The sequence below is a fragment of the Engystomops pustulosus genome, chromosome 7 (assembly GCF_040894005.1).
Source record: "Engystomops pustulosus chromosome 7, aEngPut4.maternal, whole genome shotgun sequence".
In the NCBI taxonomy this organism is placed as follows: Eukaryota; Metazoa; Chordata; class Amphibia; order Anura; family Leptodactylidae; genus Engystomops; species Engystomops pustulosus.
Genome location: NC_092417.1, coordinates 123,554,612 through 123,575,465, shown reverse-complemented (window position 1 = coordinate 123,575,465; position 20,854 = coordinate 123,554,612). Strand labels below are relative to the sequence as shown.

At 43.7% G+C, this 20,854-nt stretch overlaps 1 protein-coding gene across 3 annotated transcripts in view; it reads left to right on the top strand.

The window, feature by feature from the left end:
• The window catches only part of NECAB2 (N-terminal EF-hand calcium binding protein 2), a 535,939-nt gene that overhangs the window by 484,557 nt on the left and 30,528 nt on the right, over positions 1 to 20,854 (top strand). For all 3 annotated transcript variants that reach the window (XM_072117736.1, XM_072117738.1, XM_072117737.1), the window contains one exon: positions 15,724 to 15,780. In XM_072117736.1, the coding sequence (XP_071973837.1) occupies positions 15,724 to 15,780 (57 nt within the window). The remainder of the gene's footprint in view (positions 1 to 15,723; positions 15,781 to 20,854) is intronic.

Here is a 20,854-nt window from a genome sequence, read left to right as displayed (position 1 = left end):
GCAGGATGGACTTGCTGAGGCAGGATGCCACCAGGTCATTCCACAGGAGCGACTAGCCCGTGGTGGCAGCCAAAGTTGAGGTTTAGATACAGCGGGCAGTCTCGTAGTAGGATACAGGCATATTGTCAGGGCAGGCAGCATAGATGCAGAGGTCAGAGGTCATGTCCGAGGTCAGCAACAGGAGATCAGCAGGAACGGGAACAAGGAATGGGATAGGAAAAAACACAGGGCAAAGGAAGCTTTCTCTTCTCACCATAGTTCAAAGATCTGGCAGGGAATTCTTTGTGACAAAATTATTTTTGTGAATTCTGTGTGACAAAATTAATTCCATGTGACAAAATGTATTCTGTGAATTTTTTTAGGACAGAATACATTTGGTGAGACAAAATTAATTCTGTGTTACTGAATACAATTTGTTAATTTTATATGACAAAATGCATTTTGTGAGACAAAATTAATTTTGTGTTACAGAATGCATTTTGTGAGACAAAATTAATTCTGTATGACAAAGCATTTTGTGAATCTTATGTGACAAAATGTATTCTGTATGACAAAATAATATTGTGTGTGACACAAAATGGTATTTTGTGCAATTTTGTGGTATTTTGTGTATTTTGTGGTCAGACAATTATATTTTGCGACACAAAATACTTGCCATCCACACAAAATAAACTGCATCACAAAATTATTTTTGTGCATTCTGTAAAAGTCTTATTGATTTTGCGTACACCAAAATGATTTTTTTAATGACAAAAGGCAATTTGGGTCGATAAATATTAGTTTTGGGAGCACAAATAAGATTTTCTGATGACAACTTTGAATTCTGTGTCCATAGTATGAATTCTGTGGTCACTAAATTAATTTTGTGCCACTGAACAAATTTGGTTGCAGAGAATACATTGTGAACAAACGGCACCCCATAAAAGAGGACCTGTCACCCAGAAATTCTAAAGTAAGCAGCTCCTAGTGCTAAAACAAATGCAGCAGTGTTCCAATGATAGCGTTATGAGAAACCTCCGATAACGCTATGGTTTTTTGTAGTGCAGAAGTAGAATTTTGTCACACAGAATAAAAATTTTGTCACACAGAATGGTATTTTGTCAAACAGAATGGTATTTTGTCACCCAGAATGGTATTTTGTAGAACAGAAGTAGAATTCTGTCATACAGATTGGTATTTTGTCAAGCAGAATGGCATTTTGTACTACAGAAGTAGAATTCTGTCACACAGAATAAGAAGTTTGTCACACAGAATGGTATTTTGTCAAACAGAATGGTATTTTGTTATACAAAAATAGATTTCTGTCACACAGAATAGTATTCTGTCAAACAGAATACTATTTTGTAGTACAGAAGTAGAACTGTGTCACACAAAATGGGGGTCATTTACTAAGGGCCCGATTCGCGGTTTCCCGACGTGTTACCCGAATATTTCCGATTTGCGGCGATTGTACCTGAATTGCCCCGGGATTTTGGCGCACGCGATTGGATTGTGGCGCATCGGCGCCGGCATACGCGCGACGGAAATCGGGGGGCGTGGCCAAACGAAAACCTGACGTATTCAGAAAAACCGCCACATTTAAAAACCAAAAATGTGTCGCTTGGGAAGCGCTTACCTTCACCTGGTCCAGCTCGACGGAGCGCCACCTGGTTGACGGCGGAGGAACTACCTTCATAAATCCCGGCCGGACCCGAATCCTGTGCAGAGAACGCGCCGCTGGATCGCGAATGGGCCGGGTAAGTAAATGTGCCCCAATATGTTTTTTGTCACACATTTGTGTCCACAAAAGTTAAATCTGTGTCACAAAATATGATCCTGTAAACACAAAATAATTTTTTTTGTTCACATAATGCATTATGTAAGCACAAAATAAATTTGGTGCTCACTTAAAGTAGATATGTAGTTTTGTGTAAATGTAATGTATTTTGTCTTCAAGCTGAATATTTTGTGAACATGAAATTATTCTGTTCTTACAAAATAGATTCTGTGAACAAACGGTGCCCCATAGTGTGTGTGTGCTTGCCAGCCTGCAGGGGGCAAAGCATGTGTGTGTGCCTGCAAGGGGAACAGCATGTGTGTGTTCCTGGAGGGGGCACAGCAAGTGTGAGTATGCCTGCGGGGGGCACAGCATGTGTGTGTGTGTGCCTGCAGGGGTTACAGCATGTGTGTGTGTTTGCCTGCCCACAGGGGGCACAGCATGTGTGTGTGTATCTTCAGGGGGCACAGCATGTGTATTTGTGTGTGTGCCTGCAGGGGGCACAGCATGTGTTTGTGTGTGTTTGTGCCTGGAGGGTGCACAGCATATGTGTGTGTGTGCCTGCAAGGGGCACAGCATGTGTGTGTGTGCGCCTGCAGGGGGAACAGCATGTGTGTGTCCCTGCAAGGGGGAACAGCACATGTGTGTGTGTGCCTGCAAGGGAGCACAGCACGTGTTTGTGTGTGCCTTCAGGGGGCACAGCATGTGTGTGTGCCTGCAGGGAGCACAGCATGTGTGTGTGCCTGCAGGGGGCAAAGCATGTGTGTGTGCGCTTGCAGGGGGCACAGCATGTGTGTGTGCCTGCAGGGGGCACAGCAAGTGTGTGTGTGTGTGCCTGCGGGATGTACAGCATGTGTGTGTGTGCCTGCAGGGGGGCACAGCATGTGTGTGTGCCTGCCTGCAGAGGGCACAGCGTGTGTGTGCGCCTGCAGATGGCACAGCATGTGTGTGTGTGTGTGTCTGCAGGGGGAACAGCATGTGTGTGTGTGTACCTGCAGGGGGCACAGCATGTGTGTGTGTGAATGCAGGGGACACAGCATGTGTGTGTGTCAGCATATATGTGTGTGTGTGTGTGTCTGGAGGGAGACACACCTCCTGTTCTTACAAAATAGATTCTGTGAACAAACGGTGCCCCATAGTGTGTGTGTGCTTGCCAGCCTGCAGGGGGCAAAGCATGTGTGTGTGCCTGCAAGGGGAACAGCATGTGTGTGTTCCTGGAGGGGGCACAGCAAGTGTGAGTATGCCTGCGGGGGGCACAGCATGTGTGTGTGTGTGCCTGCAGGGGTTACAGCATGTGTGTGTGTTTGCCTGCCCACAGGGGGCACAGCATGTGTGTGTGTATCTTCAGGGGGCACAGCATGTGTATTTGTGTGTGTGCCTGCAGGGGGCACAGCATGTGTTTGTGTGTGTTTGTGCCTGGAGGGTGCACAGCATATGTGTGTGTGTGCCTGCAAGGGGCACAGCATGTGTGTGTGTGCGCCTGCAGGGGGAACAGCATGTGTGTGTCCCTGCAAGGGGGAACAGCACATGTGTGTGTGTGCCTGCAAGGGAGCACAGCACGTGTTTGTGTGTGCCTTCAGGGGGCACAGCATGTGTGTGTGCCTGCAGGGAGCACAGCATGTGTGTGTGCCTGCAGGGGGCAAAGCATGTGTGTGTGCGCTTGCAGGGGGCACAGCATGTGTGTGTGCCTGCAGGGGGCACAGCAAGTGTGTGTGTGTGTGCCTGCGGGATGTACAGCATGTGTGTGTGTGCCTGCAGGGGGGCACAGCATGTGTGTGTGCCTGCCTGCAGAGGGCACAGCGTGTGTGTGCGCCTGCAGATGGCACAGCATGTGTGTGTGTGTGTGTCTGCAGGGGGAACAGCATGTGTGTGTGTGTACCTGCAGGGGGCACAGCATGTGTGTGTGTGAATGCAGGGGACACAGCATGTGTGTGTGTCAGCATATATGTGTGTGTGTGTGTGTCTGGAGGGAGCAGAGCATGTGTGTGTGTGTGTGTGTGTATGTGTATGTGTGTGTGTGTGTGTGTGTGTGTGTGTGGCTGCAAGGGGGCACAGCTCGCGTGTGTGGATTCAGGAGGCACAGCGCACATGTGTGTACATGTCTGGAGGGGGAACCACATGTGCGTATGTGTCTGCAGGGGGAACAGCATGTGTGTGTGTGAATGCAGGGGGCACAGCCTGTGTGTGTGTCTCTACAGAGCCACAGCGTGTGTGTGTGTCTACAGGGGACACAGTCTGGATTGTCTGCAGGTGGACTGCAGGGACTTGTAAACTAAGCCAAATCTGTCTATTGACCCCTGGTTAACCGGAATAAAACCCATGAATAATAGATGGAGTCTCACTTTTGTGTTGGGTGTGGGTAGGCCACAGCATTTTTTAATTTTTTTTCAACCAAAAAATAACTTAATTAACATTTTATAATTAAAGTGCAAGAAAATTTGTAAACAAAACAAAAGACATGCTCGCACAAGTTCTTTTAGTTCTTGGAAAAAACAGCTTTCACCCAAATGGTGGCTGAGAACAACAGCCAACAAGTGGGCAACATCACTTCGCCTAACACATGTCTAAATCTGCCACAGAGAAGCCAATAAGCACCTAGCGCCGGCTGCGACCCTTTACACTGCCTAATGTGATGGCCCTCTCAGCCATCTCCTGAAAACCTACCAAGAAAATGTCAAACCCAATCGGGTTCAGATGGACTCCGTCACCAATAAGCAGGTGCCTATTATCTCCTAATTCCGTGTGGTGAAAACTACACCACCCAGAGAAGTGATGTGCTTGGAGACACAAATATTAAGGATCTTATTTGGGATCATAATCCCGGGCGCCCTTCCAGTGACAGTGGGGGATTATCTCCGACCAGGCCAGAGTGACGGAGTTGAAGAAACTAGGGAAACGGGCAAAATCCTCCTTAATCAGGGAAATAAGTTCCCCTAATTTTTCCCCGCCTAAATCGTTGCCACCGGCATGGACAATAATTATCACGTCGTCTTGGTGATCCCGGCTGACCTGCACTACTTCCAGCTAAACTTGAGTCCACCGCATGCCACAAACCCCACGCCAGTGCACTTGAACTTCCTTTAGACCTAAACCTTTTTTTTTTTAAATTTATATATATATAAAACTATGTCTTTATCATGAAAATCTATTCCTCTCTTGATACATCCCATTATTTTATTTGCTTTAGCAACAGCCGCCTGGCTCTGGTCACTAAAATTAAGTTTACCATCCACCAATACCCCCAAGTCCTTTTCAGCTTCAGTTTTACTAAGTAATTAACCGTTTAGAACATAATTATACTTTTTGTTTCCATGGCCCAAGTGCATAACTTTACATTTATCTACATTAAACCTCATCAACCATTTCTCTCCCCATCCCTCAAGCTTCCACAAATCCCTCTGTAATGCTAAACTATCGACCTCAGTATTTATTACTTTACACAGCTTAGTATCATCTGCAAATATTGAAACTTGACTGTGTAAACCCACTACAAGGTCATTAATAAAAATATTAAAAAGAAGTGGCCCCAATACTGACCCCTGTGGCACTCCACTGGTAACATCAACCCAATCTGAGAATGTGCCATTAATGACCACTCTCTGTTTTCTATCACTAAGCCAATTACTTACCCAAATACACAGATTTTCTCCTATTCCCAGCAGTCTCATTTTATATACCAACCTTTTATGTGGCACGGTGTCAAATGCCTTTGAAAAGTCCAAATATACAACATCTACAGCGTCCCCCAGATCCAGTCTTGAACTTACCTCCTCGTAGAAACCAATCAGATTAGTCTGACAGGACCGATCTCTCATAAACCCATGCTGACGCTGGGTTATAAGCGTTCTGCTGTAACATGGCTGCCTGGAGCTGCTGTATCTCTCCTACACACACACACATGCACACACAGGCTGCAGGGGGCGTGGCCACCAGCACCAGGAAGCACATCATTATACAGCCTCACATCATTATACAGGCTGTCAGTCATGCACTGGGGGTGTGGCTGTGCCTCCCACTCATGAAGAGAGTGGACAGCTTGAATATGCTAATGCTTCATTGGACATTTCACAGGCCATTTGCATACAGCTTTAAATTTTAAATTAAAATTCTTTAACCCTAAATCCCCCGCATTCCCAACCCCTTCTCTAATTGATTTGGGGCCATAGAGCACAGCGTGTGTGTGCCTGGAGGCGGCACAGCATATGTGTGTGTGTGTGCCTGCAGGGGGCACAGCGTGTGTGTGTGAATGCAGGGGGCACAGCATGTGTCTGTGTGTCTGGAGGGAGCACAGCATGTGTGTGTGTGGCTGCAAGGGGGTAAAGCACTTGTGTGTGGATTCAGGAGGCACAGCGCATGTGTGTGTATGTGTCTGGAGGGGGAACCACATGTGCATATGTGTGTGCCTGCAGGGGGGACAGCATGTGCGTATGTGTGTGCCTGCAGGGGGCACAGCATGTGTGTGCCTGCAGGGGCACAGGGGGTGTGTGTGTGTGTCTGCAGGCGGCATAGCATGTGTGTGTGCTTGCAGGAGGCACAGCATGTGTGTGCCTGCAGGGGGCATAGCATGTGCGTGTGTGTGTCTGAAGGTGACACAGCCAGCGTGTGTCTGTGTGCCTGCAGGGGGCACAGCATGTGTGTGTGCACCTGCCTGCAGAGGACACAGCCAGTGCGAGTGTGCCTGCCGGCAGGCGACACAACGTGTTTTTGTGGGCCTGCAGGGGGCACAGCATGCGTGTGTGTGCCTGCAGCGGACACAGCATGTGTGTGTGTGCCTGCAGCGGACACAGCATATGTGTGTGTCTCTGTGGGGCCACAGCCTGTGTGTGTGGTTGCAAGGGGCACATCATGTGTGTGTGGCTGCAGGGGGCACAGCATGTGTGTGTGGCTGCAGGGGGCACACCATGTGTGTGTGGCTGCAGGGGGCACAGCATGTGTGCATGTCTGGAGGGAGCACAGCATGTTTGTATGTGTCTGGAGTGGCCCATGTGTGTGGCTGCAAGGGGGCACAGCGTTTGTGTGTGACTGCAGGGTGCAAAACACATGTGCATGTGTCTCGAGCAGGCATAGCATTCTTGTGGCTGCTAGGGGCACAGCATTTGTGTGTGTGTGTGGCTTCAAGGGGCACAGCATGTGTGTATGGCAGCAGGGGGCACAGTTTTCATAGATGACTACAAGGAGCCACTATTATGGGTACTTTATGCATTATTATTCTATTATAGGGGTAGGTTATATATTTAAAATCATTTAGGATACTAATATATATAATGTATATGTGTGTGTTCATGAACCCTGAAACTGTTGCTGTGTTTCTGTACATCTTGGTGCTATATTTCGGTATGGGGCTAGGTCATATGTACCATATTGTAACCGTACCGTACACAGGAAGAGTCTGTGTAGCAGTGGACCCTCTGGACCACTGTGGGAGTTGTAGATGATACTAGCCGACACCCGGGACCGGAGTCACCAGAGCCTGCCACAAACGGGATTGTCTTGCTGCGGCAGGGTGCCACCAGGTCATTCCATGGGTGCGACTAGGCCCGCAGTGGCAGCCAGGGATAGCAGGGGATGCAGGACACAGTCCGAGCCTGGGATGACAGCAGGAGTGCAGCTTGGAAGGATGAGCTGGAACTCACGTTAGGCAGTAGCTGGCACAGGACCCAGGCGGACAGGAACAGACAAGTCCTTGGAGGAGAGCTGGTGGCTTGGAGGTGTCTGGGAATGCTGGGAACACGGGAGCAACCAGGAGCATCTGGGAACACTGGAGACAGGAACACGAAGGTGCCTGGAAACGCTGAAGGACACACAGGAAACACGGAGGTGTCTGGAAACGCTGGAGGACACACGGGAAACACAGAGGTGTCTCAATGCGCTGGAAGACAGGAGCGTCTGGAAACGCAGACAGGCTTTCTTCTTCAACAGGAACCGCTGTGGGAAGCGAGGTCTGGAAACCTTGGAAGTTTCTTGGAAATGCTGAAGATCCAGCCAGGAAGGAAGGGAGGTGCCGGATTAGCCAGCCCCAATCTGAGGGACGCTGGCCCTTTAAGGCTAGGAGAGCCGGGACGCACGCGGCCTAGTAGAGGATGTGGCCTAGTCGGGAAGCATGAGCCATGGTGAGGTAAGTCCGGGCCGGGGGGCTGCTGCTAGCGGGTGTACCCGCTATCTGTACCACATGTACTAACTTTATTTTATATTTTTAAATTTAATTGAATTCATTCTGTTGTAATGAATTTGGGGGGCAATGTATATATATTGACCTCAGGGTGGGGGTCTCTGTTTTTTTCAAGGTTTGTAAACTTTGTTAAGTAAATTGCCTACAAATTGCCCTGGGCCGGATATATCCATAGATAATAGGATGTTGTAGGACGCTGGTAGTTCTATGAATTGTTATGCCATGTAACGATTAATGTCACCACCTTCCTTGTACTGTTTACTATATTTTATATCTTCTGTTTCTAGTCTCTGTATTGTACACTATAATTTATCACACTCAGGGTTAATACCAATAATATTTATAAACACACTAGAAGTATACAATGTTAATCACAATACCCACAAACCCACAGAATCCAACCCACCACAATGCATATAAACACACACACACACACACTATAATAATCCTCACACCTAACTATCCCTATTATTACAGAGAACGAAGGGGGACAGGGAGATTGACAGGAAAGCAGGGGTATAGAGGTAGGTTAAACAGGGAAGCAGGGGTACAGAGATAGGTTAATAGATGGAAGCGGGGAAGCGGGGGTACAGAGATACAGGTACTCAGCCCAATCCGGGAAGGTGCTATAGTGTCTTCTCTATGGTGATCCTCTTAGCTCGTGGTGATGGCAGATTCCTTCTCCTTTCCTAGTTGGGCTGTAGGGAAGATTTTTCTCCCTCCTTTCCTAGCTGGTCTCCATGGAAGATTTCTTTCTCCTCTCCTCCACACTCATGCCCTTATAAGTCTGCCCCTTGTCCCTTCCCCCCAGAATGGTGAACAACAGATGTTTACCTTCATATCTTGTATATCCATTTGGTCACCCATTCAGCCACCCTCAGGTGGGAAATGACAAAAGACCCTAGATTCCCATCCAGACATATAGTCTCCGAATAACTGACCCTGGGTAGTTAAACAACTTTAGAGACAAAAGGGCCTGGATTCCCATCCAGATATAGAGATATAAATTGTCTCCGAATAACTGACCCTGAGGAGATTGAATGACTTTCCCATAATAAAGGGGGTTGACATCCTGTTGCCAAAGGCCCTCAGTACATCCTGAGTAAGGCAGGTGTGTGCTCTTTCCCAGGGGATAGGAATATGACAGAGGGATATTTTATATATCTATATATATTACAAATATCTATATACACTTCCTTTACATTCCCCCTGTTTTCACGGGACGTGACAATTAAATTTGAGGGAAGTGTTTTGTTGAATTTGCCTATTTAACCATATTTATCCCTGGTAATGATTCAGGATGGAACGAAGTATAATTTTGCATTTAGGTACCAAGACATCACTTTCCCACAGAGCCACCTTCCTGCCTGTCACCGTAACCCAGTATCCTCTGCCCACAGAGAACGTCATCTGCTTCTTGTCTCTTCCTCTCTGAATCACAGTCCTTTACTATGGTATGAGTCTCTTTGGTTGACCTTGTCTGTGTTGCCAGTCTCCTGCTGTAGCCAATCTCAATTGTTATCCTGAGCAATATAGGACTTCTTTAATACTTCCCACAGGCAGGTTTGATAGAAAGGCCATTTAGCACATGCAGCACCACCCTTGATCTGGTGTTATGGTCATGTAGAGTCATCATCCAATCTGTCACACAGGCAGCAACTTTTCATCAGAGGTGTTAACAATGAAGAACAATGAAGAACCTTGATTGAAGTGGTATCCATGGACAGAAAACCTGGATCTTTTCCAAGGCAAAACAGCAGACTAGAATGGGGGGCGATGTCTCAGAACCTAAGGTCAAATTGTGGGGAGGGGCATTGCCTCCCGTGTCCCCAATACCTGACATTCAATCCATTCTGTTATTAATCATACCATATATAAGGTTTAAAGGCAATTACTCACCATCGTGTGGGGATACCTTACCTGTCCCTAAGGTCCCTACACATATAAATAACACAGGCACACTCTAAATATTGTGTCACCCTCATCTACCAAACACACAAATTCCCATCATTTAAAAAAAATATAAAAATTAACCCAGTTAGAGTAAGGACTGTAGTCTGTAGTCATCAAGTTCTTAACGTCTGCCCTCTTATGAGTCCATGATGCTCTTCCTGTCTCTGTTGTGAGGGTTGATCAGTCCTCTCTAATTTTAACTTGAAAATAGTCCATTTTACATAACAGAGACCAGGAATAGAAGAATCACTGTCATTGGGCAAATTAGCATATCAAAGAACAAAGTTGCTTTGGGGCTGTATCCAAACAGTCTCTCCGAGCAGGACACTGCAGAGCCTTTTTTCCATGGCATGGACAATCCCTGCAATCTTTATCTGGTCAAAGTCCTTAATTTTCATTTGGACAGATATCCACACACTTTTCAGGGTTAATTGATGTTCTTTCCTTCAGATCTGCTACATCAATACCTACAAATAAATAAAAGGAACAATGGCCTCCTGGGAAGAGTTCTCCTCCTTTTGAGCAGTTAGTTTCTTCCTGTCATACTAGGTTCCAAATTAGTTTACATTTGACAAGATAAATCCACTGTGTAAACGTCCAGCACCCTTCTCAATGTACGTAACAGCAATTTAAACAAACCATCTATATTGATGCTAAAGTTAATGTATCTGCCTCTGGGACACTTCCCACCAGGAGATTTATATCTACCACAGTATACCTCAGTCATAGGGGTCCCGACCATACAACTATTGGAGAATCCACTCCATTACATATTAGTATCTGCCATTAACATTACAGTATCTAATACCCATTGTGCAGAGACGACAAGTAGTGTTATGCCACCTCCTGTACACAACTGTCCCCATAATGATTACCATAAATTATTGTATGGAAGAAGATCCCTCTATCTGATTATATCTCTGATCTAGTCCATCAGCCTGTACCTTCATACTGCTGCTCTATATAAGCTTTCCGGTTTTACTAGGCTGTCATAGTTCTCTACCAGAGTTTTCGCAGTTTAACTTTTCTATTGGTCTTTACATTTTCTGGGGCCTACATCCCCCTGAATCCCTCGGCATACAATATGCCTACAGGGTGCAGCTTACATACATGGATCTTAAACAAGAAAACAAACATTACACATACAAGTTACACAAAAAACCAAAGACAACGAGTAATCACAAGCAGACACCACATAGCCAGGACCACAGAGAGTAATTTAGGGCCTACTTGTGATTATCCTCCCCAGTTTTAATTGGTCACTTTGAATCATCAGCACATGGTGGGGCACACGTGGCTGGGAAGAAACCTTTTTATAGCCATTTTCTTTGTGCCACACAGATGAATTTTCTATGGTGACGTTGCTAGACACCTTACAGCTACTTGCACACGAGCAATGTCTAGCAAAATGACCAAAGCTGCCACATTTAAAACATTTCACAAAGCAATGTTTCTTCTGCCTTTCACTATTTGTCAATTTACAATCCTTAGCTATATGACCTAAGCCACCACAAGAAAAACATGTAATACATTTCATGCTTGGCTTAGGACAGTTTAAATTGTCTCCACATCTTCTAAACTTCTCCATAGCTAGGGATGCACTTCTGACAATCCTACTTTTACAGGTCCTTACTATACCAGAAAGCAATGTTTTACCTTTACCTTTCTGGCTAGGATCACTGTTGGGGATGTTTAATCTGTTGCAAGCTTTAATCCCCCCTTTTTGCCCTGCAGAGGGCAAAACTTCTGAGGACTCTAGCCTTGACTTTAAGGTATAAGACAAGGCTGGCACAATTTTGGAAAAATTACTAATGATGTCTTGCAAGCTAGATATCAGTTGAGACCGGGCTGCAAGTTCATCATTGAGCTTAGCAATCACTACATCAGTAGATGCTGCCTGATCCTTAAATCTCTTGACCTCAGTATAGGACTGAGTCAACTGTGCCTCAATATCAGCATTGTGCTTTCCAATTTCTATCAGTTTTGACTCCAGATTCACACTCTCTGCCAGTTGTGTCTGTAAAGCACAAACCTGCTTAGCGTTATAGACACAACATTTGCAGTGAGATTCTGGGCATTTATTACTTGACACCAAAACACCATGTTCTGGCCTCCACAGTGTCTCATTATAAACATAAATAAGTTTCGCCAGCATGTGGAGCCGTTTAGTAGCCTTATTTAATATTGACTGCTTCTTTATATGTTCCATGTCATAATTCTGCATTTGTTCTAACAAATCAGACCACAGCGTTTCAGCTGACTTGTATGATGTGGGTGGCTCTGGGTTAAATTTACTTTTCTTAGCTAAATTCGACAGTGTGGAAAGATCCATACTTACTTGTTCCATGGCCATCTCCGCTGTTGGTGCTGTCCTCTTTGTCTGCGCTGCTTGAAAAAGGTCCTTTATCTTCCGGAACACCTTTTCCCGACCAACTGGACTTCAACTGTACAACATGAACACCAACATTGATGCAGTGGAACGACACCCGGATGGATTTCTCTTCCAACTACTCCTTGTCAAAGAGCCTCACACAGATTTGCAAAGAAAACAGAAAATTATTAATAATCATACAACAGTACACAAAAAATTAAAATAGGTTCTCTGTTATTAATTCTTCCTTGTCCTCTCAAGCAAAGCTGTGTTATCTGTCCGAACTTCAAGGCCTTGCACACAGTATGACACCACACTGCACCGTGTACCAATGTCACCTGTCCGTGCTTCTACCTATCTTAGTTCACAGTATAAAACAGCTTAACTTAATGAACACATAAGAACAAATTAATTAACAGTCGGGCCTGGCTCGCCAATGTTGTAGGACGCTGGTAGTTCTATGAATTGTTATGCCATGTAACGATTAATGTCACCACCTTCCTTGTACTGTTTACTATATTTTATATCTTCTGTTTCTAGTCTCTGTATTGTACACTATAATTTATCACACTCAGGGTTAATACCAATAATATTTATAAACACACTAGAAGTATACAATGTTAATCACAATACCCACAAACCCACAGAATCCAACCCACCACAATGCATATAAACACACACACACACACACTATAATAATCCTCACACCTAACTATCCCTATTATTACAGAGAACGAAGGGGGACAGGGAGATTGACAGGAAAGCAGGGGTATAGAGGTAGGTTAAACAGGGAAGCAGGGGTACAGAGATAGGTTAATAGATGGAAGCGGGGAAGCGGGGGTACAGAGATACAGGTACTCAGCCCAATCCGGGAAGGTGCTATAGTGTCTTCTCTATGGTGATCCTCTTAGCTCGTGGTGATGGCAGATTCCTTCTCCTTTCCTAGTTGGGCTGTAGGGAAGATTTTTCTCCCTCCTTTCCTAGCTGGTCTCCATGGAAGATTTCTTTCTCCTCTCCTCCACACTCATGCCCTTATAAGTCTGCCCCTTGTCCCTTCCCCCCAGAATGGTGAACAACAGATGTTTACCTTCATATCTTGTATATCCATTTGGTCACCCATTCAGCCACCCTCAGGTGGGAAATGACAAAAGACCCTAGATTCCCATCCAGACATATAGTCTCCGAATAACTGACCCTGGGTAGTTAAACAACTTTAGAGACAAAAGGGCCTGGATTCCCATCCAGATATAGAGATATAAATTGTCTCCGAATAACTGACCCTGAGGAGATTGAATGACTTTCCCATAATAAAGGGGGTTGACATCCTGTTGCCAAAGGCCCTCAGTACATCCTGAGTAAGGCAGGTGTGTGCTCTTTCCCAGGGGATAGGAATATGACAGAGGGATATTTTATATATCTATATATATTACAAATATCTATATACACTTCCTTTACATAGGATATCAGAGTGTCTGGTCCAATCACCTAATTTCCCAAAAAAGGGAGGCACACCATTGGCAATTTACATCCTCATAGGCAGCAGAAAGCCTTATTTTCATGTCACTGAGACCACTAATTTAAATCTAGTTGCAGTTGTTCTGAAATCTGCTATGTGGTCCTACTTGTTCTAGTTTCTCCTCCTCCTGTTCTTCAATGGGAAACAAATGCCGTCATATTGGTAAAGGACCTTTAACAAACAAAGGAATGTGAACTTACATTTAAGCACTAACTGCTTAGATTCTGAGGACATAAATCCAGTGGAAACACTGTAACAGTCCATGAAAATATGAGAGAGATTTGTGCTGCTCATTGTTTTTGCAATACATTTCTTAAAATAATTTATGCATTTTTTTTAAAAAAAGCTACATAATGATAATATGAGCAAGCATCTAGTTTTGGCATTCTTTTTGTCACTTCAATCCACATTGATGCAAATGTAGCCTATTAAGTAGAAACCAAATGTGCCCCAGTAAATGAATGAGCGACATTCTCAGCTTTGACAGTAAAATAGAGATTTAATCTCAATTATATAATAGATTGTTTTGCACTGCACTAGCTTTTTTCTTTTCATTTGTAAAGAAAGTGCAGATTCATCCTAGATTTGTGTGTGCAGTGAGAGAATGAGTTAATATGAGACCTGTCGCTATAATAACTGTGGTGCACAGTCTGAATCGGCATCGGAACACACCTTTAGGTGTAGAATTTTATGGTTAGCCGGACATAGTGCAGCCGTGACTTTATAAATTAATGTGCAACTTGTTTAAACATTCTTTTCAGTGCAAAGTCAGACAAAATACTTGAAAAGTCCCAGTCCATTTATCTCCAAATAAAAAACAAATCCGCACCACCAGTTCATCAAGTTTGACACTTTGGGGCACATTTACTTACCTGGTCCTGTCGTGATCCCCGCTGTGCGTTGTCCGATGATCATCGACTCCAGCTCGATTCACTAAGATTGTGCGCTTATGTCGCTTCCCCGATCAGGTCCACCGAAGTTCACCATCTTCTTCCCGGTGTATGTAAAATTCAAATGTTAAATCCGGCACTTAGTCCGAATCCTTCAGATCGTCCCGTCACGATTTGTGTCGCATGAAAGCCGGCGCAATAGCGCCAAAATCCGATCCCGTGCGCCCAAATATGGGTCTCAAAGCGGTAACTGTTGGAATATCTGACGTGTGTGCGGTCCGCGGACCCTTAGTAAATGAGACCCTTTGTTTTTCACCAGACACCTCATACCAACACAGCAAATCAACACAAATTGGAACTTTGCAAACTGCAACTATTGCGCCATTATGCTTGTTCAGATCGTTTTCCTTAGAAACAAATTCAAATTCAGATTTTCATTACAGAAAGAAAAGAAGTTAAAATATGAATTGTTTATTATTACACATAGAGTGTGATAATAAACTCCCTTTTACATAGGCTGTTCATGATTTTCGGTAGCTTGTCCCATTTACATGCATGTCCTGCATCTACTGCTTTTATTTAAAAATATTTTGTGCTGCAGCTGAAAAATGAGATTTTGCTCAGTAGTTAAGTGATTTTTGTCCAATGTGCTTGGTTAACTTCCCAGGATTCATCGGTCTATAAAAAAAAATACAGTCAATACACCCTTCTGACTCCCCCCTGCAAGTCCTCTTTTTGCTTCCTGTGTGTCAGCGGCAACAGCTTCCTGCATGCTGCCAGCACACACACTATGATGTCAGACTCTTGCATCATAGTGTGTGAGTCGGCAGCGGGTCTGTGCGCACAGACTGTGATGTCAGCAAGCGGCATGTAATTGTATGCAATGTGAAAAACTTCAAGATACAGGATTTTAAGGTTGGAATGAGCATTTAAAAAATACCATAGTAGAATAATCAGCAATAATCCAGAAGTATATCTCATGGCAGCAATGTTGTACAGGCTGTTTTTAGAACCTTTTTTATGTCAAATACCTATTTAAAGGCTACATAATCTACCTTTTCTTTTCAGACACTCTCCTTTGATTTGCACCAAAGACTGTCTGACAATGAGAATACATCTTCAGCGGTGAGTATAGGATATGGCAGAAAGAATGTTCTGATGGATCTTTAATCCCATTTCCTCAGTAGGACATAGGCTGATGTATAATAATAATAATCTTTATTTATTTAGCTCCATCAAATTCCATAGCACTTTACAAATCATAGGGGACATATACAAATATAATATTACATTACAAAGAACAAACAGTGATATGGAACCATAGGAGTGAGGGCCGTGTTCACAAGAGCTTACAGTCTATGAGGATGAGGGGGTTGACACAAGAGGTAAAAGAACTTGTAGAATGGTCCAACCATTCTTTATAAGGGAACAATATAAAGTATTTTTCGGAGTATAAGGCGCACCATCAATAAATGCCTGCTAAAACATCTAGGCTCATATATAAGGCGCACCGGAGTATAAGGTGCACCTGATTATAAGGATGAATGACCAGCAGGTGGCAGACCTGTGCACAGTTCAAGGCAGCTGTTGTCTGTAAGGCGCACCTTTGATTTCTGAGAAAATCAAAGGATTTTTAGTGCGCCTTTTAGTCCGAAAAATACGGTAATTTAATAACTAAAAATGCTGCTGCTTGAACCAGCCATCAGCCCCCATCTTATTTACAGGGTCCAAGGTGAAAAAGACTACAGAGAAGCCTGGAGCTTGGTGTATATCTGCTGTTTGCCGAATAACAGACGGGAGATAGGACATAGGATGGATTAGTAAAGGGAGAGTTGACGTTTCATGCAGTTAGCGAGTGTGATAGGCTAAAGAGATGGGTTTTAAGAGCATGTTTGAAGCTTTGGAGGGTGGGTATTAATCTGAGAGTAAGGGGAGGGAATTCCAGAGAATTGATGCAACTCGGGAGAAGTCCTGGTGACGTGCATGAGAGATTCGAATTAAGGTAGAGATTAATCTAATATCACTGGCAGATCGAAGAGCACGAGAAGGGCGATAGACTGAGATGAGAGAAGAGATATGGGGAGGTGCGGCATTATTCAGAGCATTGTGGATGAGGGTTATTATTTTAAAGTGAATTCAGAAGGAGACAGGCAGCCAGTGCAGTGATTGCTACAAACTGTGCATCCATGTAGCGTCTGGTCTGAAAGACGAGCCTGGCAGCTACATTAAGAATCGAACAAGGAAATTGATTAATACAAATAGTAAGGGGCTAAACAGAGGACCACTTAGCTAATACATACTTAGCCAAAAACACCTCAATAGCACTAACTGAATAAAGTACCAATACTTCATATGGTACACATAATTAGTCTTTATTAATCATATTGGTTATATTATCAATGACCAGAAAAAAAGATAAAAACGCCCCATTAAAAGAGATGCAAATAAAACAAACAGTGTGATAATATCTGGACTGGGAGCTATAGATATCAAATCTATAACAAGGTCCTTGTCACAGTACGATGTGACGTATTTCATTATATACAGGCAGTCCCCGGGTTACATACAAGATAGGGTCTGGAGGTTTGTTCTTAAGTTGAATTTGTATGTAAGTCGAAACTGTATATTTTATAATGGAAGTTCTAGACAATTTTTTTTCTTTTGCCCCAGTGACAATTGGAGTTTCAAAATTTTTGGTGTAATTGGACCAAGAATTATCAATAAAGCTTCATTACAGACATCTTACAGCTGATCATTGCAGTCTGGGACTATAGTAAAGCATCCAGAGAGCTTCACCAGAGGTCACAGTGGGCAGAGGGGTCCGTCTGTAACTATGGGTTGTCTGTAAGTCGGGTGTCCTTAAGTAGGGGACCGCCTGTATATCACTAATCGGTGTTTGGTAGTGTTTTGCATTTGTATTCTCTTTTATAATCATTTATATATAGTCATGTGTGTAACATTGACCTCTGGAAAGTTGTATCCCTGTAGCTCTACACTCCTCCAGAAGTCTCAGTGACCCCACAGCTCCAGTGGGCGTTTGCTGTAATAGGGTAATAAATTCTCACCACCCCCTAGTAGGTGATAACCAGATAGCAGAGGAAGTGGGGGTGGATTTGGATGTGGGGCTGTTGTTTGAAACTGTTTGAGAGAGGAGTTGTTGATGAACCTGGGTCTGGAGAGCAAGCTGTGGCGCTCTAACATAGGACATGGCTGATATGTAACTTGTTGCTATACTGGAATAAAACTTTAAAAAAAAATCGCTCAGTGATTGTCTTCTCTCATCGCGAGGGCCTTTCGTGACAGACCTGGTAACAAATGATAGACATCACAGCATCAATAAAGCATCTTAGGGGGAAAGGGTTAAATAAACATCAACAAATACAACACACTAAAGGACCCCAAATTATTTAGAAGCAGTTATGACTAGCCATAATACCAACCAGAGGCCATGCTCCACAAGTCCAGTTTTGTATGTTTTGCAACCTGCTTCGTCATGGCCTCTGGTTGGTATTTTTAGTTAGATGTCATAAGCAGATTGTTTATATGTGTCACAATTTATGTCTTAATAATAATAATCTTTATTTATATAGCGTCATCATACTCTGTAGCACTCTACAAATCGTAGACATATTGTGCCTGCAGCTCTTGCTCTTTTATCTACTCCTGGCAAGGATCTACATGAGACATTAACCAATGTGATACCTTCTTAAAGTCCTGTTCATCATTATTGGCAGAGACCCACTGAATCCTGCTAAAAATCCTGAGCCATAAGGGCTACAATTGATACCACAGCTGGCCCTGTGTACCCTGGGATCCCGTGTGGCACCGGAGAACCAGTCTTGAAAACATGTGCAATTACGCAGTGCACCAGACAACAATGACCAGAATAGACCGCAAAGTGCCCAAACTGCTTCCCTGTAAGACAAAGCACGTCCCAGTTTGAGGCCTGCAGAGCTGAGAGCTGAGCAGTGTGGAGAGTAAGAGACACAGGACTAGGAGCTCCAGCTTGAGAGGCAACTCATAGGCTCTAAACCTCACCACATGTTAGGCAAAATTACTCGGAGGCTGAGAAAGGCCTGAATCGCTGCCTCCCCCATAGTGACAATATACCACGATTGAGCACCAGATCTGAGTTGAGAGAGGAACATTGCACCAGGGACTCTGCACACTGTAAGTGAAGACTGTACCAGGATATATACTGCTGCAGAGTTATTACAAGATCAATGATATAGTACACAACTACTTGAGCCTCACATGTGTGGTGTCAGTCTTTTCTGGCTGGATCTGCATCACTAGCAAGACTGCTAAATTGTAAAGATCATGACCTGCTACTGCAACAAGTCCACAAGCATCTAAACACACGTGTGGACAATACTAGGGTATCGATATTCAGACTTTTCACTGGTTATTCAGAAACACAGAGAGATCTTCACCGATGTGAAACGCATACTCCGAGACAAGAATGTCCAGTATTCAATGGCTTATCTAGCCTGCCTTTGTATGATCAAAGCCAGGGGTGTACCAAGCCTGTCTGCTGCCTGAGGCGAGCCATAGAGAGACGCCCCCCCCCCCCCCCGCCCATATATGTAATATTTCAGGGAGTGTCAGGACCAGATCCATCATATTGGTTTGGTGTGAAAATAAAGCAATGCAAAAATGCATACAGAGTACCGCCCTGTAGTATTTAATGCATACAGCATGCCGCCATGTAGTATAAAATGCATACAGAGTACCGCCCTGCAGTATTTAATGCATACAGCATGCCGCCATGTAGTATAAAATGCATACAGCATACCACCATGTAGTATAAAATGCATACGGCATACCGCCATGTAGTATTAAATGCATAGAGCGTACCACCATGTAGTATAAAATGCATACAGAATATTGCCATGTGGTATAAAATACATACAGCGTCCCCCCATGTAGTATAAAATGCATACATCATATTGCTATGTAGTGTAAAATGCATACAGCGTATACGGCATGTAGTAAAAAATACATACAGAATATTGCCATGTAGTGTAAAATACATACAGCGCACCACCATGTAGTATAAAATGTATACAGCATATCGCCATGTAGTATAACATGCATACAGAATATCGCCATGTAGTATAAAATGAATACAGAATATCGCCATGTGGTATAAAATGCATACAGCATATCGCCATGTAGTATAACATGCATACAGAATATCGCCATGTACTATATAATGCATACAGCATATCGCCATGTAGTATAACATGCATACAGAATATCGCCATGTACTATATAATGCATACAGCATATCGCCATGTAGTATAACATGCATACAGAATATCGCCATGTACTATATAATGCATACAGCATATCGCCATGTAGTATAAAATGAATACAGAATATCGCCATGTGGTATAAAACGCACTCAGAATATCGCCATGTGGTATAAAATGCATACAGAATATCGCCATGTACTATATAATGCATACAGCATATCGCCATGTAGTATATAATGCATACAGCATATCGCCATGTAGTATAAAATACATACAGCATATCGCCACATAGTATAAAATGCATGTAGCGTATCGCCATGTACAATAAACCGCATACAACGTGCCACCATGTAGTATAAAATGCATACGGAATACATATATACACATATAAACACGTACATATACACATACACATCACATACATATACACATACAAATCACATACATATACACATTACATACACAAACATATACACATACATATATACATTACATACACAAATCACATACATGTACACAAACATATACACATACATATATACATTACATACACACATGACATACATATACACATACATATACACATATACACACATACATAGACACATCACATACATATACACATATACACACATACATAGACACATCACATACATATACACATATACACACATACATAGACACATCACATACATATATATATATATATATATATATACATACACATTACATACACACATCACATACATATACACACATACATAGACACATCACATACATATAAACAGATAAACTTACTTTATTTTCTTTTATTTTCCAGGAAAGTTCTCCAGGAGCGGGGGAGGGGGGGGGGCTTGGGCGTACAAAGGGGGGGGGATCCGAGCGGAGGAGGGGGGGGATCCGAGCGGAGGAGGGGGGGATCCGAGCGGAGGAGGCCGGGA